The sequence below is a fragment of the Malurus melanocephalus genome, unplaced genomic scaffold (assembly GCF_030028575.1).
Source record: "Malurus melanocephalus ecotype Western Australia unplaced genomic scaffold, MMel_1.1 scaffold_270, whole genome shotgun sequence".
Taxonomy (NCBI): Eukaryota; Metazoa; Chordata; class Aves; order Passeriformes; family Maluridae; genus Malurus; species Malurus melanocephalus.
Genome location: NW_026623502.1, coordinates 270,973 through 296,388, shown reverse-complemented (window position 1 = coordinate 296,388; position 25,416 = coordinate 270,973). Strand labels below are relative to the sequence as shown.

At 40.4% G+C, this 25,416-nt stretch overlaps 1 protein-coding gene across 2 annotated transcripts in view; it reads right to left on the bottom strand.

Moving 5' to 3' along the window:
* CRACD (capping protein inhibiting regulator of actin dynamics) overlaps positions 1-25,416 on the bottom strand; it is a 55,067-nt gene that overhangs the window by 10,559 nt on the left and 19,092 nt on the right. The window contains exons 3-7 of one of the 2 annotated variants that reach the window (XM_057376118.1): positions 15,215-15,350; positions 5,911-6,075; positions 3,468-3,536; positions 1,991-2,173; positions 2-609 (exon numbers count right to left, since the gene is read on the bottom strand). In XM_057376118.1, the coding sequence (XP_057232101.1) occupies positions 2-609; positions 1,991-2,173; positions 3,468-3,536; positions 5,911-6,075; positions 15,215-15,350 (1,161 nt within the window). The remainder of the gene's footprint in view (position 1; positions 610-1,990; positions 2,174-3,467; positions 3,537-5,910; positions 6,076-15,214; positions 15,351-25,416) is intronic. The other variant, XM_057376119.1, reaches the window with a different exon arrangement.

Below are 25,416 nucleotides of genomic sequence, written 5' to 3'. Positions count from 1 at the left end.
TCGTCTCTGTTCCTCCTGTTCCTTGAGCTTCTTCTCCTCCAAATATCGTCTCTGTTCCTCCTGTTCCTTGAGCTTCTGCATCTCCAGATCTTGTCTCTGTTGCTCCTCCCCTCCCCAGTGCATCTTCTCCTCCAGGTCTTGTCTTTGATGCTCCTCCAACTCTTTCTGCCTCTGCTTCTCCAGTTCCTGGCACCTCTGCTCCTCCAGCTCTTGCCTCTTTTCAGCCTTCACCACTCCTTCCTCTTTATGGAATGTTTGCTCTTCTATTTTCAAAGATGTCTCTCCTTCAAGGAGGTACTGCCTCCTCTCTTCTTCATAACGTCTTTTTTCCTGCTCTTTATGCATCTCCTCAAGTTCTTGGCACCTTTTTTCTTCCATTTCTCTTTGTTCTTCCATTTCTACAATCTGTCTTATCCTTTCAGCTTCAAGGATACCCCAGTGATCTTCAATTCTTTTTTCCTCTGCCAGCTGAAGCTGCTTCTGCTCCTCTCTGTCCTGGATTAGCTTGTCTGCCATGARGCGTCCATTATAACCTGGGTATATGTCCTCAAACAGCTCAGTGTCTAGGTCCTCTGGCTCAAATTCTGTTATTGTTAAACTTTGTGATCCCTAAAATTGGAGATAAGCTTGGAGTTATTGAATATTGTTGGCTTGTTATCCTTTACAGAGAACAAAGAGTTGCAAATGCATAAGAAAATATTTTTAAACAGTGATTGACATGAGCCACTACACCCATCCCCATTTATGGATTACATCATCATAGATCCCATGTCTCTCACCTGTTCGAATCATAGCCTTTAAAGGAAAGAAAACATCCCATCAGTGATAGCAGTATAAWGCTAAATATTGAATTACCATTTGGTGTACCTTGAGACCTGCCATTTCAGATTTGCAGAAGCCCAAGGAACAGTGCACAAGCTTCATATGCCCATTTTCCTACTACTTAGAACTCCATCCTTTAAGCCTGAAATAATTAACACCTGCTTAGGGGCATTGCTTTGCCAGTCCTTTCATGGAAAATCTGTTACTTGCAGAGACAGAAGCTCTGTTGCCCACAGAAAAAAGCTCTGCAATGCTAGCCAGAAAAGAACATTGCTCAGGAAACACAATTTGCTTTCTTTTCACAAATCCTGAGCCAGGATGTCTTCCTCATTAGCTGTTCTGAGACTCCAGTGCTATTGAGGGAACTGTGGGAACATGTGTGGACAGAAAACCCAGAGCTTYTCAGGAATTCTGCTCTGTTTGGTACCTGAAGAGTGCTTCCCTTGAGGAAAACAGCTCAGCTAACGTCCTGCCTAACTATCATTTGGCACCAGTTAACCATTCTTTTAACCATTCTTGTATAAACAAGAGGCTTAAATTTAATTTCTTCATTGCAAGAGCAGTAAATGCAAGTACAGTGGTGCAGAAGAAAGGGCAGTGGCCTCTCCTGAATCCTGTCTAGTTGAATAGTCTTGTCCCACTTACAAGAACTAGTAAGATGCCAGGATAAAAACCAAAACAGACATGCAGTAAGGGTGCAGGCTGGAACCTGRTATTTCTCTCTGCAGCTGTTGCAAGAGCTGCATTACTTAAGTCTTGTTCCTTCTTATAAGGCAAATATATTACCCTGACAGAACTCATGCCAGATTTAGACGATCTGATTTTTTTCCCAACCAAATTTTGCACCGTCTGATTGGCTTTATCAGAGCAGCAGATATCTTCAAGCCTTTATGACCTAAAGTTTTTACAAGAAAAATTAGAATCAGAAAGCTCTCCCAAGGTAAAATCCCAGCAGACACACTGCAGGTTTAAGCAGTGTTTATCTCAACTGGTAATATTAAAACTTCCTTGTATCTTCTCTCCAGCTAGGGTTTCAGACCAATAACAGTGCTAATCACATCTTTAGTCCTCTGTCTACAGATCCTGGTACACTCTGTTATGGTTATTTTACCCAGTTTCAAAAGCAATTCCCCTCCTYTCCCTGTTTGGCCAGTGATTTATTTAATACCTTTGTTAATCTCTTGTGCTTTCTTGACACCCTCTGCTTTTTTGGCTTCACTGACAGCTTGTGCTTAGCTGCACTGTTGTCTAGACGAGCAACAGCCTGAGGAACTGAATCCAAATTGATTGTTTCAATTGTGCCAGAACAGGAAAATTGTCTTTTTGGCCGAGCTGATTTGATTGGAGTAACCTGTTTGTATCACAAACACAAAAAAACATTATTATGCTATTTGTCCCATTAAATAAATAAATGAATAAATTACACACAGACACAGACACAAGTCTTTGCAGTTTTAAATTCGAAGGAATTATTAACAGAAAATATTTGAAACCCTGGTTTCCATTATACAAATCACAGACTTTCGACAGGAGAGTTACAGTCTAATATTTTCCCATTTTCAGTATTACACATGTTTTTTAGTTTTCACGTAAAAATTACTTAGACCATTTTATTGAAGTTTTTTCACAGTTTAGCTCCACTCTAAACTTGCTGGGAATAGGAAAGGCACAGGCAGGGTTTTAAGAAACATCAAACACTGGGACATTTTAAAGTTAGCTTACTGTGAAAAAAGATCTGTATCTTTAAATAATTTAGATTATACACTTCAGGAAGAAGCAAATCAGATTGACTCATCTAAGCACCATAATAGAAGGGCTACAGAGCTGTACTATCTGCATGGGAGGTGACTGCAGCATTGGATCTCAGACTGGCACTGCCTGTGGAAAACCTGCCCTCCACAGTCATCTGGAGTTGTCCAAGTCAGTGCCAAACAGCAAAAAAAAATAAAGTAAGACAAAACTGGCTTTGATGGGTGCTTTATTTCTCATGAAGTGCCCTTCAAATACTTGGGTTCAGAAAGTGCAAATACATGCAGAGTGATTCAGTGAGACTCCTCTTGTGAATAAATGCAGTGGAACTGTATGTCTAGGCATGTAAGAATGAGCCTGTCATGAGTCTCTTCCATCAGTCTTCAACCTAWCATCCCAAGACTTGCATTTGGCATAAGACAAATGGAAAAAGAAGGCAGGAAATTAAAAAAAAAAAAAAGAGTAAACATCTTCTGTAAGGAAAGAAAATCWYATACATTGTTTTCAAGACAGCTCTGTAATCTTCTGAGGTTAAACATATGCTAATCAGGGAACCAATTACTTAAAAGCTGAAGGAACATTTTGCATACACTTWTTGAATTACATGCAGGCATAACAAAGTAGTAGAAGTACTTATGAAAATTATGACTCTGTGATTAATACATCAAATAGAGGAATGCTGCAAGACTGGCAGAGACTGAGTCCTGCTRTTTCCTGCAATCAGCTCTTAAGATTTCTCAATCTTAGTTATTGCTTATTTACTAGCTCCAAAACTGTGCACAAAATATTGGATCAATCAAACRATGAAATATGTATGAAAGCAAAACTTTTCAGGCTTCTAATATCTAAAATTAGAATGTGAATCRGTGCAAACCAAGTGTAAAAGTTTTTTTTACCTTTTCTTCCAATTCATGTCCTGGTTCAAACAAACTCATTGATCTCAAGAAATCTGGAGTGCCAGTGAACTAGAAAAGATTACCACAGACAAGTATTAAAACGTAAAKAATCTAATAAATATGATTCAAAGGACTTGTGATGTCATGTATGTTAGGGTAGGATTTTTTCCCCCTTTCCTATCACTTCAGGACTGATGGATAAATAATACTTGTTCCTACATGCTCTAAGTTTATTCTTGCTGCTCCTTGAATCACTGTTGTTTATAAAGAAGCACTTGCTGCTACAAAACATTACAGAAGGCRAAACACTCCATTTCCTTTACAAGATAATCAGGTACCAAAACAAAAGAAAGAGTACAGCTTTGTAGGATTTTGATCAGGTCTTAATGATTTTTGGTCCCGACTTACACATTAAAAAAAATATACTAACTCTGCTGCAAGGAGTTTCAACTCCAGGGTCTTGCTGACTCTTTACAAAGCTAGCAGTCCCTCCAGAGYGATGGAAGCCTGCAGGACTAAGACTCTTCAGCTTCTGTCCCTCTCTGCACCRTCATAGTGAGGAATTTTCAAGGTGCAGGGGTTGAAGAAGTATTCATCACACCCAGAAACATCAATTTTAATTATTCTATCACAGTATTACTTTGCAACCTGAAGTATGTAGGGATCCCACTRCACCACACGATTGTTAATAACAAGGCTTAAAAATCAGCTTCACACTACAGGCTAAATTAAACCCAGAGCTCTTGCCATTGATCCAAGTTACTCAGCTGGGAAATCAGAAGTCACAAAGCACCACAGGAAACCTATTCRAAGTAGAGCAGCTCTCTGTGGTCATGGCCACCAATTTTTGACAGAAGCCACCCCACCCCCCAGGACCTATGCAGAAAGACATGCCAAGGAGTCACAAGGCCAGCAGATGAGACAAGAGCAGAAACCAGGGAAGCTGACATGTGCCAGGAATCTCTGGTAACACAGGTAATGAGTAGTGCACAGAAACGAAAGGGAAGTATTGAGTGCTCWGGCTGACATTATGCATGTAAAATTGGTTTGTTTCTGTCTACAATTGCCTCTGAGCAGGGATGGTTGCTCCTTCAGTATCTGGAAAAAGAATTATGCAAAGGATGTTCATTCTGTTTTCAAAACAAAGTATTTTAAAGAGTAGGTGGTAAGAACTGAATTTCTCCCTCCATGTTACATAAAATGTTCTAGAGGGTTTTTATGCTTGAACTATTGTATCCTTTGAGCTGGAGGTCACCAGGTGACATTAGGGTCTCCTGCAGGAACCCACAAGAAGGCTGTCTGCAGAGAATCTGTGTTGATCTCAAACAGACTCAGTAASTACCAGGGTAGAGACGGTACATCACCAAAACCTGCCCACAGTCCCACTGCACACTCTGTGCTCTGAGGCACAAATGATGCTCTTGATTCATCTTACCTGACTGCTTCAGAATGGAGTGCTTGTGAAGCACMCTCAGGTCCTACCCAAATTCCTGGCTCCCTGCCAGAAGAGCTGTGTTGCCCCTTGAAGASTGAGGAAGAATCTGGGCCACCTCAGCCATAAATCTCCCTTCTGTGTGTTTAGCTGAATGTAGGGATGAACTTCAGAGGGCCCTTCCTGCCTGTGCCTCTCACAGAGTGAGCACCAGTGTTAGTGAACACCAGCAGAGGCTCGTGCCCTGGTGTCTCTCCAGGATCCCAAGGGCTACAGAGTGGCTCGCTGGATGTCTTCCCCAAGGGTTCCAAGGCACACAGTCAGCCTCCTTCAGGCACAGAAGGTTGTCACTGAGCTCCTTTCTGCCACTCCAGCAACACACAGAACAGTCTTGCCTTAGAGGATTTCCAGAGACCTTTCCTCACTCGCCATGTTTCTTCACTGTCTGAACAAGGTCTTCTGGATACTTAAATGCCCACAGTTCCTGGCATCAAAATCTCCACAAATAATTTTAATTTGAATTATACTGGAAATTTTATTTTATGGAGCATTCATAATTATTCTCCCCTTTCTTCCCCTTTGATTCTTGTCCATAAGAAATATGGATACTTATTCTAAGACCTAGGATTTTAGAGATTTAGGCTTCATACCCCTCTCATTTTGGAGTGATTTTCCTATTCGGTATTTGATGCTGCGAACAACTTTCCTTGCTGGGAAGTCCATATTTTAAAATACTTCCTGTATCAGAAAAATTTCCTATCTTCCAGCAACACTGGAAGAGATGTCTGCATTGCTGCAAGTTCAGAGCAAACACTCAGATCGGTAATTCCGTGCGACCTGGCTCAGGATGCCAAGAGCATGCTTCCCACCAGGACAAGAAGCACGAGCAGAGGGATCCCTCCCACATGAAACAGCCCACTCAGCTCTGCTACGCCTCCCTGGAAACATCTGCTCTGCCCCAGAGAGCTTTAGTGCCCGAGCACTGCTCTGGTGCCAATTTAAAGCGCTTACTTTATTACCACGGTCTGGGATGGCCGTGTCCTGCTGGCTCTCAGGCTCTGTGGGGCTGCTGACCAACGTCTCCTCTTCTGTGCTGCTGTTTGCCTCCCCCATTGTCCTGGCAGACACTGTCATCTGTGGAGGCTGCCCAAATTTTATATTCTTGGCCAACTGTTGCTGAAAAACAAGAAAAATAATACAAACAAATGCAAACCAGGTGTTTATATTATGAGCAAAACAAGCCAAGTCCAGCAAGTACAAGTACCCCTTCTCTGACTAAAAGCTGCACAACTGGGCAGTTTCTGGACAGAAAAAAAACCAACTGTGGACCAAAAAAAAAAAGGAAAAAAAGCAAACAAACAAACAAACAAACAAAGAAAAAAAACACCAAAACCAAACACACACAAAAAAAAGGAAACAAAAAAAATCCCACCCTAAGGCTCACATTGTTACAATATGATAGGCACCCTGTCTTCTTTCTCCCCACAAGGTGACCAAAGTGAGGAATTTACCACATGATTTCTGATTYTGGATGATCAATTCAAGTTCTCGACAGTGCTGCCAACTTTTACAAACTTACCRTAAGTTTTGAAACACTCAGTCCGTTTTTTTAATCTATATTCTAGGTTAAGAATTGTTTTATAAAAGGTAATTATGAGGCCTTATTGTTGTGAAGAAATAAGCTTATGAGCCTGTGTACGCTGAGAAACTAAAACTACCCCAAAAGGCAGCCTTTTTCTTTTCCAGCCCCCAAACCCTGCATCTCATGCATCTGCATTTCTAAAAGATATTCTTATTGCAATGTTTAATCATAAATTTTAAATGTTAAGAGTTTGCCTCCCTGCCTTAGAGGAGGCAAATTCTCAAAGCAGGGGAAGCCCAGCTCTTTTGGATGCTTGATCTCATAAGAAGAATACACAAATTCATGTTTGCTCAGGCTCATCAGCACTGCCACTCACTGCTGTTGCACAAAGAAGTTTAGGCAGGGGATATGCAGCAGATGAATGAATAAAAGAGCTTTCCCACCGTTTATTTTCCATGTTGAAGCAATCTTCTCTCAAGGGTTACAAGGAAGCACTCTTAAATGACATCAAGCGTAAGATGAGTAAAATAAGAAGTATATACTCTGTGTCCTCTGGCAGGGTGAGTTAGAGAAATTGCAGCCCTGGCTACTGCAGAGACATCTACCATACAGACTTTGAGCATGAACATTTTGCAAAAAAGAGMATAAAATCTCTAGAAGGAGGAAATGAAGCAAGGTATATTTATTAAAATACTCTTTTCCTGAAATTTTCCAGGGAATCGTTCTCCATTAGGAAGGAAGGGACCATGAAGTTATTTCCCTGCTTTGCTGTTTTTCAAGCAGAGAAAATTCTCCAAAGGAGATCTCCCATTTTTGTCTTGTGATATTATGAGCAAGTAATTCAGCTGTGCAGCTTCTGTTCAGTGGAAATGTCAGGTACTTACACAGTCCCCTGACACGAGCTTGCTGCTGAGAACTATAGAAGATTGGAGTAGATAGCATGTAAAACAAATTTTTTTCCTATAGCATAGAATCAGTAACATGGCAGAAGTGAGGAGTTGTTAAGAAAAGATATCCTCTAAAAGAATTCAGGTCTTTCTTGCCATCATTCCCAGTGGACTAGATTTGATCAAGTTTATCCATATTATCCCAAAGACATTAACAGATTTCTGTATCCAACCATTAAAACAAAAATTACATGCAGAAATTTTACTCCTCATAAACAGGTTATTAAACCAGAATAATTWTTAATTTGATAATGTGTTTTCTAAGTTGAGATTGCTCCCTTTATCTTTCTAAAGTCATATTCCTAGACAAATAGTTCTGCCAGGCAGAAAACTGGAGCTATCAGCATTGCTGAGCAACCACCTAGGAAATGAAGGATCTGTGCATCTGTTCCATGGTTAGAACATGTACACACTGACATATTGCTCGCAGTGTTTTGGAGGAAGAGATGGTGCACTACCCTTCTGATCTTCTGGTAAATTCTTAATATAAGTGTGTGTGCAACGTGGGGTGGGAGTTCAGTGATGGAGTTGCTGTGGAGAAAGGYCTGTGCTTGAAAAAGAATGGCCTTTTTCATTATCATCGAGGGTGCTTGAGAGYTCTGCCGCAAAAAATGTGTGTTTCTGTATACAAAAGTTTAAAATACTATTTTCCTCATATTTCCAAGAAATATACTATCCTCAATATTTATGGGCTGTACTCAGTTGTGATTGTTTTTGGTTTGGGATTTTTTTAACTATTTCAAAGCTTTAAAATTTTGTYTGTTCAGACTTGCATAAATCAGTTTGAAGATTAAGGAATAAACTCCAGTAGCCCTCACATTCCTTCCAGGAGAGAAGGCACTTCTCTGTATTATTTATTGGCCTTTTTTWAACAAATTTAGCTTGAAAAACTAAAAGATCCACTATTAGTTCTCCACAGGCCAGTTTCTTTCAGTGCATTCTAATCTCTAAAGCTGACACTAAATACAAAATGGCCAAATGTCAAAATCTCAAGTAGTTCATTGTAACTACTGAGCAAATTTATTCTTATTGCTTTTAAAGAGTTATGCCCACAAATTTTACCTGGGAGAACACACAGACAGTCTAGCCCAGAGATGGAGAGAAACACCAATTAAAGATGCAAGACCTTTGGGAAGAGGCCATAATCCCTGAAAAGGAACATCTGCTTTAAATTTCTCCAAAGTTTCAGTTAGATGTATATTTCTGAACATATAACTGTAAATCCTCTGTAGTTAAGAATTCCCTGTGCTGCCAGTGAGTGGATGATAGTCACCTATGGAGGATTATTTGCAATGCCAGAAGTGCAGGCATTGCAAATATGGTGTTTTGTTCTTCTGCTATTGCACAGTYGTGTGTCTAAACAACCTTTTGAAAATCTCCACAGATGCACATCGGGCTCAGTGAAAGGACCTTGGTCTCTTTTGGTTTGTGCAAGGAGATTTGTAATTTCACAGCCAGAAACCACCATCCTGCTCTGAAATCTGACAGCTAGAAGCAGAAGGAAAGAGATGAACTTTTTATGCCTGCCCCTCCCTCTTCCAGCCTTCTCCACTGCAGTGGCATTCCCAGTCTCTCAGTTTGTGGCCAGTAGACAAACATTCCCACAGGATTTACAAACTGCTCCCAGCCCCAAAACAGCACAGCTACTACACARCACCTGTGCTGTGAAACAGCAGCTGGAGACACCACTCACAGGGGAGCTTTGGGATGAGATCCAGGTCAGATTTATCTCTCCCACATTTTTTTTTCCATGAGATTCATGAGGTTTCTATAAGATTCCTGATAGTTTGTCTATTCACACACAACCTGGGTGGCTATCAGTGCCATAGTGAGGTAAGGGCTGCAGGTCTAATGCAGGCAAATAAATACTAGGAATTTAGAAAAAAAAAAAATTAAAACTTGCACTTGTCCAATTTTTAAAATCTTCCTTGGTAACTGGACAATGACACAGACCCATTTCTATATCAAGCAAAACAATTTTTCAAAATGTGATACTATTTAACTGATGCCAGCTTYGCTTTAATAACTGAAGGAATAAAGCTCCGAAGTTAATTGTGCTGTGTTGTCTGGCACCTGCAGCAAATTAAAAAAGCTCAGACTTTCAAAGCACACTTTGCATTTGCATAGGAAATGCCACAGAACAAGTTTTCCATATTAATTGGCAAAGAGCCCAGATCAGGCTGTACATCTCCTCTCTCACTCCCATTTGGCTCCTTTTCTGTGTACATGCCTACTTGCATGTGTCTTGGATTGAGGCCCCTGAAACCACATCATTCTTAGGGCTTCATGCCTGGAGTGAATCCAAAACTGGATCCACTGAGCTGCTCACTGTGTTCAGTTAAAAATCATTAAAACAGAGTGTACTATTTCAGCTGATGCCATTCAAACAAGGCTTACAAGAAATGCTGCTCCTATTTTCCTTTCAACTCAAATATCAGCTCTTCATATCTGTTTGCAATGCCTCAACAGAACAAAACATAAATGAAATTAAGTTTTTAAGTTATATATAAATGAAAAGTAATGATTTTATTAATACTCATCCCAAAAAGAGGCATGCTGTTGAAATTCCAYTTGGTCCTGTACAGTTTCTCAGAATGACCCAAAAATCAAATGCCTTGGGAATGCATAAGAACAGGGTGAGCCTTTATTGAGATGTTACTTGTAAATGTTCCAATGATTTTTGGCATCTGATGAAATTTTATACCATCGCAACTTTGGTTAAAGAAATATTTATTTTGGTTTGGAATTCTTATTGTTGCTGGAGTTTCAACTGTTGCTCATGTGTTCTTATGCTGTGAAAGGAGGAATAATTTTCCTCTATTCATTTGATCAATTCCTTTCATGATTTCAGGCATCTCTATCATATTCTCTCTTATAATTTCTTTTCTAGGCTCAGAAGAAAGTTCACCTAATTAATGGTGAACGATGGAAGTGAGTCCACTACTTAATACAAACAGGAAAATCTGTAGTGTATCTAAATAAATTAAACACCCCACATCAGGCTTTTTTTTTTTTTTTTTTTTTTGTTAAATCAAAGAGTGAAAATAACTGGAGAGCATCATGTGAAAAGCTGTATTGGTATAGCTGGAGGCTTTAGAAAATAATCCAGGTGTAAAAGTAACATGGAAATTTAAAGAAAATTAGGAAAAGTAACAAATATTAGCACAGATGTTTCAGATATAAGATGCAGGGAGGAAACTATTCCACTCTCCATTGCTGGAGCAGCATGTGGTTTGGGGCATTACACTTGGAGAAACTTTCTGGGAGAGTCCAAAATAGAAGAACAGCAAAGGAGCAAATTGTAAATGGACGTCCAGAGATGGGTATTTGCAGCAAATCCAAACACAAATGAGGATTTTGGTGTCCAATGACAATGGAGCACTTACACATGCTCATGTGTAAAGACAAAGGTTTTGTGGAGACGCTTGAAATACAGCATTTGTGGCATTTGTCACCCGAGTCTCTCCTAAAGCAAAGCAGGTGCAAGGAAGGAAAATGGAAGCTCATTTTCACAGATCACTATGATCCTAAGAAAAAGAGGATCTGCCCAAGAAGTGCTAGAATGATTAAGAAATAAATGACAGATGCAGTTTATAAAGCAAAAAGATTTTTCAAATTTGAGGAAAACAATTAGGCTGCAGTGGCACTAGAAAATAGTGGCAACAAGGAAATTATTTTAAGAAATACAAAGCTAGGCAATCATGCAGTGAAAAATTCTTCCCAATTCTGAAAAATTCAGAGCATCATGTTAAAAGATAATAGCTCTGAGGTTTGAAAAATGGATTTGTAGCCTTTTTGAGATCTAGGCAATATCAAACAGAAGCTACACAGAGAACTGCTGATAGAATACAGATATGCAATACATAGTGGGGACACACTGGCCTGATCATTAGCTAAGATATGCTAATGACTAAAAGAAGTGTAATCCAAAACTGAACAGTCATAAGGCCTGACAAGAAGAAAATTATCATGGTCGTTCATCCTTACAAAGTCAGAGAAATGTGCATTTTAAATGTGGCCCTTTAGTATTTCACCAAGAAGTTGGGATTCACAAGAAATGTTTTATCATCATTGGTATCTGTATAATAAACAGATGTTTTATAGCTTGACAGAACAGAGGGTTTGTTTTAAACTACATGGCCACATGAAACAGAAAGGATGCAACCCAGTAGCTCCTAAGGGCCATAAGCCATATGTCAGAGTCAATCTTTAATATTTCCTGCAGCTGAGTGCCGCAGCCTCACAGAAGCCAGATGACCCTTCCAGTGAATGCAAGAAGTGGAGAACAAGCTGTTTGTCTGCCCCCAGAGGCAGCACTAGGGCCACACCATGGTATCATCACAGCAAATGGGAGACAAGTTTGGACACTTCAGGAAACTAATGTTTTAAACAGGCTTTCATTTTACTTGCTGCAGTTTTTCCGAGTTTGAAATAAAAACTGCCTTCAGTTCATTTGCTGATTATTTCTGGCAGAGGCAGGAAAAAGCATCAGAGCTACAAAATGTCAGGGAGTAGTTCGAAGATACTTTGACAAAAGAAAAAAAACAAATAACCCACTAACAACCTCTGGAGGGGAAGGATGTACAGCGAAGCTCCAAGAGTTGGGTTATGGGKTTTTTTTCTGACACACTGATGGATTTACATTTTAAACATTCCTTGTGTCTCGTTGACAGTCCTGTATGACAAGTAAAGCAACAGATCCCCCAGAAAGAGTTCAGCACTAAGAGTACCAGTGCCTGTGTACCACCTCTTCGTGGGAGCAGGTTCAGGCTGGCTTTCTATACCAGATCTTAAAAACTAGCTAATGATACATCTGAGCAGTTCCAAAGGACAAGGGAAAGACTGCTTTTACAGCAGCAGATTACTTGAGCCAACACAAAGTAACTTCAGGATACACAAAGGCTGGTGGAGGTTTATGAGACTTTTCTCAGCCTGAATTCTAGCACGCAGTAAAACCTTTGAACATGACCAGATCCATTTATAGAAAGCATGATAAGATGAATACTGCCAATCTGAAAATCAATAAAACCAAATGAGAGCAATTCCAAGAAGAACTAATTTACCTTTCATGCATAATTAGAGAGAATTCCCACAATAAGCAGCTGAARCAGTGCATGTGCTGGCCAGCTGCCCAGACTGCTCCAGAGTTTGCACCATYACACAACATTTTCTGTGGGTTCATCAACACTCCAAAGTCAGCACAAATGCAGGGCGAGAAAGGAGAAACACTTTAGTGGTGCCCGGAATGAGATACAGCACCATCAGTATCAAATGGATGGCATTGCTATTCTGACTTACAAACCCTTTTCACCATCCTCTCTGTTAGGTTTATAAGCATGGGGACTTTTCAAAAAAAAAGTTTAAGATTTTTCCAGGAACATTTACTGTGCCACCTCCAAAAAAAATCCTGAAAAGGGTTAAAATCTGCAGAGCTTTTGATCTCCACTTGGAATGCAGGAAGTTAAGAGTCAGCACCRGGCACAGAATCCCTGGCAGCAATTCTTTACTGAAGAGTATCGTGCCAGGTGAATGGAAAGTGCAAGTGCTGTGCTTCCACACTGACACACAAGGCTGGCAAAACCACAGCAACGCTGGTGGCATAGCCATGATGGGACTGGCAGCTGGCCACAGAGCTGCCTTAAGGAGAGGAGTGATCTTCAGAAAAGACGGCTGTCTCCGCCACTTCAAGAAATACAGATGTTCCCAGTTGGAGTTAGCTTGCAGAAAGTGATTTCAAAGCTTCTGGTATCAGATGGAGTATCAATGTTTTCTGTGACTGCAAAATCTCACAGCAAACACTGGCTCATTGACTATTACAGCAGGAAAAAAAGGATGGGGCATGGAGTGTATAAAACCTTCACACAGGAATTATACTCCAAATAACACCTGGGACTCAACTCTAAGATCAACCTAAAAATGTGCAGTGGCATTTTGGCATGATTTTGTCCTAAAACTCAGGGAAGAGTTGCAGAAATCGTGGCTAGGAAAATGGGAACAGTTACTTGGCATCAAATTTTGCAGGTACAAGAAGTGGTCCCTGGGCTTATCATAGGGAGGCTTTCCATGGGTTTATAAAAAAAAATAAATCCATGGATATTTAGATGAATATATAACTTCTGTGTAAACATGTACATAAAAATGTCATTTGCAATCTATTATGCATTTATTTTCTGAATGAATGAGTTGCTCTCACCGTCATCAGCAGAGTTGAAAAATGAATCTGTATGCTACAGGCTGGGTTCCAGCTACACTAAAATGACAAAAATTAACTACCATCCTTCCATTTTAAATAAAAAGGCAAGCACATTTTTACATCAAGCATCTGAAATAATACTGCCCCTTAGAATACATGAAAGTAACCACACTGARAAAAATCTTTTGCAAAATTCATATGAGCGAAAGAGTATCACTGGCTATTTATTATGTGACTATCAAGGGCAACATTTTGCATTTATTTTCTTGATTTAGCATTTACTTAGTGAGCATGGTTGTTACCAAAAGCATTGACTACATTTTTTATCAGGTGTCTTACTTTGGCAAAGGCAGTAATTTCCACTGGCAATTTTAAGCTGAGTTTTGAAATGAGAAAAGCCACCTCGGGAAGCAAAATGTTATTCAGACAAAAGCTAGTCTAAAAGCTAGCCAAGACAGCAAATCCAGACAGTGGGTACTGTAGGACACTGTAGGACAGGCCTATGTACCTCATGCCTTTACCCAGAGTCAGCAGTCATGTTAAATATAATGGTTTCCAGCCTGGAAAATGGCATGCACTGAATCTACCTGACCCAGGGAAATTTAAGCTGAAAAACCAGCACAGAGGAATTGTAGATGTCCTAGTGTGGTTTCTGCTTCAGAGTTCACCCACAGTCAGCATGGCCAGCACTGTGCAGGTGCTCTGTCTGCTGACAGCACCAGGCAGGAGGCAGGAATCATTTCATCCTGAAGGTTGAGCTGTCTGATGTGCATGATCTCTCACTCCCCAGAAAAGATGGATCAYGGGTAGACTTCAGAGGTAAAAGGAATCAATGGTATTTTGCTGGTCATCTTCAGGGCAACAGCACTTGCACAGCATTAAAAATTTATCAGCATTTTGACATCAGCATGCTGAACAATAAAGTGCAACGTGTTTCTGAAGGACAGCTCTTTCAAGGTCTAGAAAGAAAGCTGGGAGTCTTAGAGATACACAGGCAGTAAAGCAAAACATTAGTTAAAGCACTGATGGGAGAGAGTACTGGAAAAGAAGGGAAAGCAGATCATGTAAAGCTCTTTAAAAGCAAATACCCAAATGTGCTGTTTATGCTTTTGAGAGAGAAACAAATCCACCTTCCGTGAAAAGCATTGGAAGGACAGTGAGAAAAAGGAGAAAGAAAATGTAATGCATATAAATGTATAATTAAATTGGCTTTACAAAGAAGTTTCACTCTGCATGCCATTCCCTGCCCTCAACACAGCCTTCACTTTTTCTCTCATTACCACATCTGTAGGACTCAGGTATACAGATCTGGACAYGCCAAAACTGTGAGTTCAATTCAAATGAGCTCCACAAGGTGCAGACGTTTCTGCAGACATGTTTGCAGCATCACTGCTGCACCTTTCAAGACCAAAACCTGGAACTCCTGCCSACTATCTGAATTACATACAATGGCTTTTGGCCAGAGAACTTAACGTGGCTGAGAAACTGCCCCAAGTCTACTGGAAAAGCAATCCATCTTTATGCACATTTAACATGTTCTGGAGACCATTTTCCACCACATTTTAAATATTTTTCCCACTTGCTATTTCTTACCTGAAGAATTTTGACTTTTCCTAGAACGTTCTCCTGTGACATTGCTTGAATGGCCTGTTCACTCTCTGTTCTCCCATCAGGTATGAAAATACTGTCATGGGAAAAAGCTCGACTGCCCATAGAATAATGGGAGGATCTGTTAAAAAAAAGAACAGTTAACRAGTAAATAAGTACTGCAATTAATTTATGAGAGTGACTCTTCATATCATAGTTGTTCTGTTGTATGGATTTTTCCTTCCTGTTGCCTTCTACATAAAAGCTTTGAAAATTCTCGGAGGAGAGGTATCCAAACATGTTTGGTTTCAAAAGTTTAATGGAGGTGTGTGATTCCTTTACACACAGTCTTCCTCTTTGGAAGGACTCACAGTTGGGTGTTCCTAATAGGCATGTTGAGACGTTCACTTGATTTTCCTTGCAACTCTCAAATCTAAATGTTACTTTCAGGATACAGAGTAGATGATGATGATGCACACATTGCCAGACTGAATCCCTAAGAAAGCCTGCATTCATGCTTAGCCCCACTGCTTGGGACACCCTGTCACTCCTGGCCAAAGGAATCAGCAGGTCCGGAGCAAAGGGAGCTCTGTAACACAAAGAGAGGTATCAGAGTGCAGTAACCCGCTTCCAAAGAGCAGCCTSCTTTAGCTGATTACTCAGCTCTTCCTGTCACCATGGGTGTGATCACACTGACAATAAAAGGTTATCACCAAACCCCCAAACTGCTAAGAAGCTTATTGCTCCGAGCTGCCTGCCTTTGATATCAGCAAAGGGCGAGAAATGCCCGTGTGCTGCTGCTAAACTGAGCACAGTGCCAAGGAGGAGGGTGTGCCACGAGTGAACCGGTTATAGGGCTCTGATTGAAGTCCACAGGCAAAGGGGTGAAACAGAAAGTGGCTTCGTGTTCCAGAAGTCAGTCTAATAAATTCAATTACAAAACTCCAGAATTAAAAAAAAAAAAAAAAAAAGGAAAAAAAAGGCTCGTGGTTTTTACTTTGGGGTTTGGGGGCATGCTGAGGGCAAAATGTTTGTGTTTGAAAGTCATGTTTTGTCTTGCCCAGAATATTCTATGGCAAGTGAAAAGCCAGTAATTTGCAGTCATGACAAAACCACTATTAAAAAAGAAAACCTCAACAATTGAGAGGTCCTAAATATCTCATTTTAATAACTGTTGGCAACTCTATAGAACTCATTTATAGTTTCAGAATAAAATCTGGAAGGGAAAAAAAAGATAGTTTTGATACAGATCTATCCAACATAATTTTCTACATATGATAAAATTATTATTAACGAATATTTCAGCAAAAGCAAGGAAGATGTTACTTCCTTCATTACTCAATGAGAGGTGAAAGTAAACAACAAGAAAAATTAAAATTTCACATACTTAAGAAGATCAGTGTATTATCTTTTCTGTCTTTTAAAATGTGCTAATTGTTCACAAAGTGTCCAAGATATTTCTATTCATACTTTGGAAACAAATAAGTTTGGAATGTCTTTGTTACATTTTCATCTCATTTTTTCCTGGGGTATTTTTAGTAAAAACAATAACCTTTCCGTACCAAGGAAGAGTGTTATATAGGGTTACATAATCCTGTTGAAAGTGATTAGGTGATAGACTATTCTTGACTTAACAGAATTTCTTAAACGTAACCTGAAAATAACAGGATAAAAAGTCCCCCAATCCTCTTTCTCTCTCGTTTATACATAAAATACTGTTTCATTCACAAAATAATCAATCCAATAATTTGTAGAGAACACACACAGAGCTCTCTGAATAATTTAATCTTCCATACAATTACAGACCAACCGAAAAACTACTTTTTATCAAGATTAATATTTGAACGGCAGGCTTCATTTGAAGCAAACCAGCACACAATCAGGCAAAGAGCTGGTCAATATTCCACAACGTTTTTAGCCATGGAAGAGGAGGAACATTTAACTGATGCTATATTCTAGATTGTTTTTTTTTTTTATAAAACCCACAACTTGATTGCCTCTGGCTGTTAAAGTTAATACACCTTATTTTAGAAACCTTTTCTTGGAGAAACCAGAAAAGTGCATTTTTAAACCTTCTTCTAAAAAAKGTTTCTATTCTGAATCACTGTGACTCAGCCTGTACACAGAGCTGTGGGAAAATTGCATTGAACCACCTCTACCTTCTTTGGCCAGCCAGGAATCAGCCAGTGAGCCACGACTTCAGAAAGCCCCTCACACAGAGAAAAATTCCTAGCAGGCCTAGAAATGAGTGGTTTGACACGAAGCTGAGTGAAAGTTGGCTTTCTTCATATAACCAGGTAGGTCTGYTTGAACTGAAAGCTCCAGCAGTGCATTCAATGAGGTGGGAGGGAAATGTGCAAAATTTGCCCAACCAGCCCATGGCAAGCCCGTCTGCATTGCACTGTTCAGTGTGTGAGCCTGCTGCAGTGCAGAAGGCAATGCCAGTGGGAACTGAGTGTTCAGTGTTTACCTTTGAGCCCAGAGATCTGCTGAGGATGCACAGTCCTGGTCAAAATGCTCTCCAGAGAGGATCCTTTCTCAAGTATTCTTTCCAACAAYGCTGTGGCTCAGGTATTGTGCCTCTGTCTCTCAGCTACTCTCTGCACACACCACCACTCACTCCTCTTGCTGTCCAGCGGGTTGGACTTCTCATAATTAAAATCAGACATCTCGTGTGTATTTGCGTTGTTTGTTACAACTAATTAGTAGGCCAGGGCTGCAATTCAGGCACCAAGGAGTTGAGTGACTTGTTTGCCAGTTGTTCTTGACCTTACTAAAGAACTGAAGGTGGAAGGAGCCAATCTGCAGCTTTGAAACTACACAGAATTCTCCAGCAGCTCAAACCCCAAACCTGSAGGTGACCAACAGCAGRAATGCTCTGAGTGCAGGAACTGCCTGATAAAATCTGGATCTCTGAAATGGTCCTGAGGTCAGAGCTGGTAGACTGCATGGGACACGGCTGGGAGTGAAGATCTTCCCCACCCTGCTGCAGAGCTGAGGACTCTTTTAGACCCCAGTCTCTCCGCCTTCTGTGAACTTGCTACAATTTYATTTCAAGCTTCCCTTGGGGACACCAGGTCACATGAAGCAGCTGGAGAGCCCCAAGTGGTCTGCAAACATGGATGCATTTCCATTGAAAGTCCAACCCTGTCTTTGATGAGTGCCCACAATGGTACCAGCGATACTTTAGGACATGCTAAGCATGTACAGCATCTCCAAAGCTCTCCCAAACATCAGCTACTCCCTCTCCCTCTCTATCTCCCCTCATTACAAGGCATCACACATTCTTGTTTCATAGAGCTGAGGACAAGCATATCTGACAGGTTTTGTCCATTTTTGTTTTCTAATTTACTTGGTAACAAAACAAACATATACCGAATTGTCAGAAGACATGAAACGGTCACATGAAACCCCACAGTGAATTAATGCAAGACTACTGTCTACCCTATCCCTTCAAAATTCTCTGCAGATTTACTGAATATTTCAGAAGTGGGTGAATGAGCAATTCTGCTAACCACATGTCCAACAACTGGTAAAAATAGTTTTAAGAATTTTGCTTAAATGTCTATGTAGGACATARACATTGGAAAAAAGATATTCACACATTGTAGTAACCCAGTTTCTTTTACAGGCAAGTTTAAATAGCATTAAAGGTGATTTCCAAGCTACTTGTACTTTTTGAAAGGTCTCTTATTTTACCCCTTGGAGCCCACAATCCTTTCACATTTTCCCAGCTGTGAATTTGACAGATTATATCATAAAGGTCCTTTTTCCACCTCTTTTTTTCACTTTGCTCATGTTCTACTTTTGGAAAGACTGAATTTCTTTTAAGTCATAATACAGTATGAATAATTGAGTTTCTTTTGCTGCTACCAGCATTCCCATCTCTGAAGTTTTTCTCAGAAGTCTTTATACAATAACATCCTCACAATCCACATCTACAGACTGTGCTCTCTTCAACTAATAGGCACATCAATATCAGGAGCGGATTTCAATAAATTCAGGGTATGACAGAGATATGGGCTACAGTCATAGCCAAGGCTGAAGGTATCACAGTTTCAAACTGCCGTATCACTTCCAAGAGATGTGGGAAAACAGGGGCATCACTTTATGAGCACTTCTGTTGATAATTCCAGTGATGAGACTTCAGAGGCTGTTTGTGCTGAAAATAATTGAATCATCATCTGACTCACTTTCAGAAACCTGACTAAATWACATGAATTATGGATGTGCTATATCAAAATACAAAGCACTTTTAACAAATCCTTAAAGATGTTCTCTCTGAAGATGTGTTGCAACCCAAGTATCGTGTTCCAGTTTCAATTGCAAAACACAAGTTTTCAAAACTWATTTTTTCATACTGAGAGCAAAGTTAAATTCCATTTGCTCTCAGCGTTCTCTTTGCCTCACCTGTGTCCCTCTTCATACTCCTGAGATGGGCTGGAATACTTGGTTTCTCAGCAGAACTAAGAACATACTGTTCACCTCCTTTTATTASGATGAAATTTTCAAGAACTACTACATTTTTGAGAATATATGAGAGGCTCTATGGTACATGTAGACTTTGCACAAACAGAGTGCACCAAGATTTGTCTTTATCTTGAGGGTACCCCAGGAGCTTAAAAGTATAGCAGAGCCAATCATCCCACAAGATTTTTACAAATAAGGAAGTAGTGTCAAAAGGGTGGGAAATAGAGTGAGACAGAGTAGGAGGACCACACCACATCTTAACCATGGAGATGACTGGACTCAAAAACACCTCATCCATACACAGATTTCTTCTGCACAAAATTAATGTGCTTCACAGATTCCTTGTTTAACTCAATGCTGATAAATTTCCCTGGAACAGGAGAACACCTTCTGTTGTATTTCAGACTTCTGGAAGGACCCCAAAGAGACAGGTAAAACAGATTATATAGATACTGGAAGTATCATAGCTCTATGCAGCTGAGTATTAATCTGGCTTGCAAAAACCCCTTTTTCCATTACTCATTCTTGCTGAGGTGTCTGCGTGTGCTAAGAAATTTGGAAATGTGAAACAACTCTCACAATAGAATGGGACCACCCTGAGCCTACAGGGAAAGTCTTACTCCTCTCCCTTGAAAACCAGCAGAGACCCTCTTTGGACCCTCCCTCAGCCATCCACTGCCATGCATCTATTTAGGATGCAATCTTCCATCAGTTCTAGGTAGCTCAAGTCAGGACTGGCYGAGGTATCACAYTTCCCATGCTTTCCCTCTTTATTCTCCCCTCCATGTGTTCTCATCACCCCTTTTGTSCCTTATAAGTGATCATTGTTCACATGAAACAATTCAAGAGAGATGTTCGGGTAACTAGAATAATGAGAAAAAAAMCAAAACAAAACAAAACAAAAACCCACCCCTCCCAAAACATCAAAATTCAAAAGAACACACAAATTCCTGGTTCAGCTGAGCAAATCTTGACACACGTTTCCATGCCAGCTGCATGTGCAGGGACAATTTTGCACAGAATACGAGATTATCGTATTGACACCGGTGTCTATAATGTTTTTAGACTCCATTTTTCTCCAGAGCTATTTCACCTCTTAAAGACAAATGTGTGGTCCTTAAAAAAGGGGAAGCTTTTCCAGCAAGGAACACGGAGACCTCAGCTCTTATATAATCCCATGCTGGTGCATTACTGAAGTACAGAAACCTCACACCACCAGCTGCCTCTTTGGTGTGTCATAAATGTTCCTCCCACTCTGATATTAAAGAGTTAGAAATAGTAACTGGAAAATAAAGGGRAAGAATGACTTGTTCTGTTCTTTTATGTTGGTAGAGACCTGCTCCAAAAAACCCTGAGTCTCATGACTTTCACTCTTTTAGATTTCCATTAGAAACTGATTCTGTAATCATTAAAGATAAAAGTRAACTTTTTAACACAAAGCCATTTTTAAACAATAAAAAAATTAAAAAGCATGCAAAGCAAAACCAAATTTGGTTTGCCCAGGTATTGACCCTTCATATAATCCCTTCAAAGAATCTGAGAGCCACTTCCAAGAATAGTGCCCAAGGGCAATGACAAGTGCAACRATAGGCTGCCTCTACTTAATGTTCTGTTTTAAAAAAGAAATCTGATTCGATGTTTTGCATCTCCCTTGAATGTCTCCAGGGCAGCCAGAGATGAAAAACATAAATTGCATTTTCTAGTCATTCCAGAGATGCATTAACACTGTAATAGAGGAAAATGGATTGTAATCCTGAGCTATATTTTTAGTGTCCTTTTTTTCATCTGCCATAAGAAGAGTTTTGATTCTAACTCATGCCTGGATGGGGAATATTGTTCATGCTGCAACACAGTTCTGAGTTACAGCTGTGCTCACACAGCACATGGCTTCATGGCATKAACAAACCCGTGGGCCTCACACTCCAAACAGACAAAAGACAGACTTTTTTACCAGGGCGTCTTTTTCATAAAGTGACCTTAGAGATCATTCCTAAATGTATATTCATATYAGCTTCAGGAACTGTTGAATTTCAGGGCACTAACTCAGGGAAAACTACACAGTCCCTCTGTTAGGAGCCACCTGAGTCCCACTGATGCCAATGTGCAGCCTGGCTGATAACAGCCCTGCTCTCTTCAGAGATATCACACAACATTATCGTGTACAAAACTCCAGCCTGGTGTCATCAGGGGACCTGTAACCCAGGAACTTACCATAACTTTATCTTTCTTAGAAGTAGAGAACAAGGTTAGCTTTAAGTAGCTGATGCATCATGCTAACTAAACTTATTATAATTTATTATAATRAAAATTAACCATGGGAAGTATCAAGGGCCTGAGTACACTAATTTGCTCTGATGTCTCTAAGTAGCCTCATCTGGAGCCTCCACCCACACTCATGGGTCCAGGAGCATTATTTAAGACCACACTTGAGGCTTTGGTCCTTGCCTGAGCTGTGCTGGAGAAGTGCTGGTCTCCAGCTCAGACAAAACTGTGCCTGGCCATGAAGACCTTTGAAGATCTAGACCTCAGTTTGCAGACCATTTTCCTGTCTTTCCCTTGGCCCTGCCTTCTCAGCTATGGCCCTGCAGCATGATCATGGATCCCCTYCTGCCTGCCTCCCCTGTGAGACATGCCCTGCCTCTGCTGCTGTCCGACAAGAAGGTAATGAAGTGGGACTACATAGTTCTCAACACAAGAATTTTGTGTAATTAATCACTGAATTGTCTGATCTCAGAAAGTCTCAGTATGCACAGCAAAGAAAAGCATCGTTCTGGYTTCCAGTAATTCTGATAGTGAATCCTAATGCAGCTTGAGGATGTGGATAACTCAACAGCTAGCACAGAAATATGCACACTACTGAAAGGAACAGAGCTCTAGATGGTCCAACTTTCACACTTGACCTGACAATCCACTGCATGTGACACTATTCTGTCAAACAGCAGCATATGTTTATGCAAAATTTGCTCTGAAATATGGTAAAATGTACCAAGAAAGCAAAAAGTCTCGATTAGCCTTGGCAGGACTAAGTGTTATATAGCAACTGCATTTAGCTGATAAGGAAGGAAAGGAAGAGGAAATAAGACAGTACATTATACTACAGGTGAGAACTTTGTTTTGTTCAGGAGCCCAGGCTTGGACCTYACCAGCTGCTGAAAATTACAACTGTCATGCAGAATCTGGAAGKAAATGAAATATATGATGATTTGGAGGGAGAATGCAACAAGAACACTCAAAAGGGAGGGAAGGGAGTAGGACGAATGGTCAGTGAGACAGCCTAACCTTCCAGGGAGAATACAGCAAGACAGCCTGTGTGACAGCAGTCAAGACAGAGCAAAAACGGTTCTGGGATTACTGAGGTGTAAATTACACTGGTCATAGTCAGGGCTGAGGACAAAAGACAAGATAAAAGGGAGAAACCAACTGGAACCTGATATAAAATGTGAGGACTTGCAGAGACACACTCCACTGAAGGCTCTCGGGATCATATCCAAACTACAGGCATCTTTGCACTCAAGTGGCAGCTGGAAAAACAGAAGGCAAGCTAACGGCATTTAATGCAAATYTCTACTAAGGGATAGAACTGGAATAGGGTGTAAAAAGTCCAAGCTCACACACCTGAGAGGAAAGCTGCTGGAGCACAAAGACTTCAGCAAGCTCATAATGGAAGGGAGGAAGGCAAAGGTTGAGGTGTGGAGGAAAGCCAAGGTCAATAGAAACACTGAGTGTGATGTTAGCCTTGTGCTCTGTCAAGACATCAGAAGCCACTTCAGGAAGGCTTTCCCCACTCTCTGCTCTGGCTACATGCCACTGAGCACACATCAGAAATGGCCACTCACAGCACGGTTGTGGCTCCTATTTCTGCAGCTACTCRGCTGCAATATAAATTACAGAAAGGGGAAACAACTCTAAAAACCTGTAATAAAATTTATTTTAAAAATCCATGCAAACCAAAAATGTCAGCCACAAACTTTTCCATCCTGGAACATCATTGGTTCCCACAATACACCTCATAACCCAGAAACAAGAAACTTTTTTCCATGTGTATCCATGTCTGCTCACACAAGTAAGGAAAATCCAAGCTTGATATTTTTTTTTAATGCAATTTTTTTGTATGTCTACATGTTGCTTTGCTCTGCTTGGGCTTGAAGAGATACTTGCTGAAATCAGAGTTCTAATAAGATGAAGTCTCCAGGAGAAGGTGGACACCAAGARCCACAGCAACAAGGCACTTGCCCTGCAGTTAAGGAGGGACTCAAGATAAGGCATTTGGGAAATTAGGACACTGACTAAAGCCGACTGCAGAAACACAGCTAATAAGCAGAAAGAAAAATACCCAGTGTAAGAAAACTAAACGTGACAARGAGAAAGATTCTTGGGAGCTCTCTGAAACTCCAAGTGGGTGGACAGGTCAYTTTTTGCTGTTGATTGCACCACACAGAACTGCCCAGTGCTGCAAGTAAAGGGGTCTCCTTTCATGGAGAGGCACTGGAGTTTGCTCACAGATTTTTCCTGGATGAAGATCAGTGCTGTCACACTTGATGTMTAAACACCTGACAGGTCTGATTCTAGGTCCTTTGAAATACTGCATTCAGCCTAAGGAATGGCTCTCTACTGTACCCCCAATACATTTAATTCCCTGCTGCCTCTGCACATCAAGTCAGAATGTCAAATTTTGTAGGGCGCTGCAYAGGTACCCTTTCAGGTGTGTCCTCACAATTTTAGCTTAGAAGCTGAATATTTGTCAACTGTGACAAGAAATACAAATATAAAATCTTTTAAAGTGCCAGTCTCCCTCAGAACAGGAGCTTCTGGAGACTCCAGTGAAGCTCCACAAATATGTGGCTTTYGTGCAGTCAGGTCAGTGCTTCTCTCTCCCAGCCCTTACGGTTAGGACAGAAAGTTAATGAATACAGTTTTAACTTTGCAAACTCAAGAAGGGCAATACAAAAATGGGAAAAGGAATTCCAATCTTCCACAAGGCAGAGCAAGGCAAACTGCAGTAAGAAACCTCCCACCTGGGTATTGCAAAACAGCATGGATGAATAAAGAGGCTGAMGTGTGCATACATCAGGATACCAAGCGAGTTATTTGCATCTGATGAATCCAGGATGTACTAAGGATGGACAGGCAGATCTCTCAGGCTGCTTCCAACTCAGCTAGTCAATCTACACCACATGCAGATCACCTAAACTGCTCTGGGCACGTCTGCATCACCCAGTCTGCATTAGAGATTCAGGTGTTAGCTGTGAGCAGGCTTGTAAGCCAATACAGCACTTGGTGAAACATTAGCTTAGGTCTTGGAAGCAGCACAGATGTCTTCCTTAGCCCACACTCATTCATTTCCTTGTCTCTACCTTCCTGAAGCAGCTTCCTCCCTTAATATCTTTTCAAAACAACCACCTCCTCTCTCCAAAACAAAGCAAAAAAGTCCACATGACAYATCTGCAAATAACAAATTCATGTACATTGCAGGCTGAGGAAGAAATATAGCTCTATTAAAGGTTTATATAGCTCTATTAGCTATATTAGCTAAATAGAAATATCGCTCTATTAAAGAGTTTATATTTCAAAACTGGAACTTTTATTAAGCTTTTGTTAATATAAGGTTGCTGTACATTCTTAAAGAATTTGAAGCAAATAGTTTTACAGAACTGCTCAGAATTTTGTTTATGTAAATATAAAAGTAGTTACTTGTATTTGCTCTAGTCTATTTCTGTATGAATAGTGGAAGGTATGGC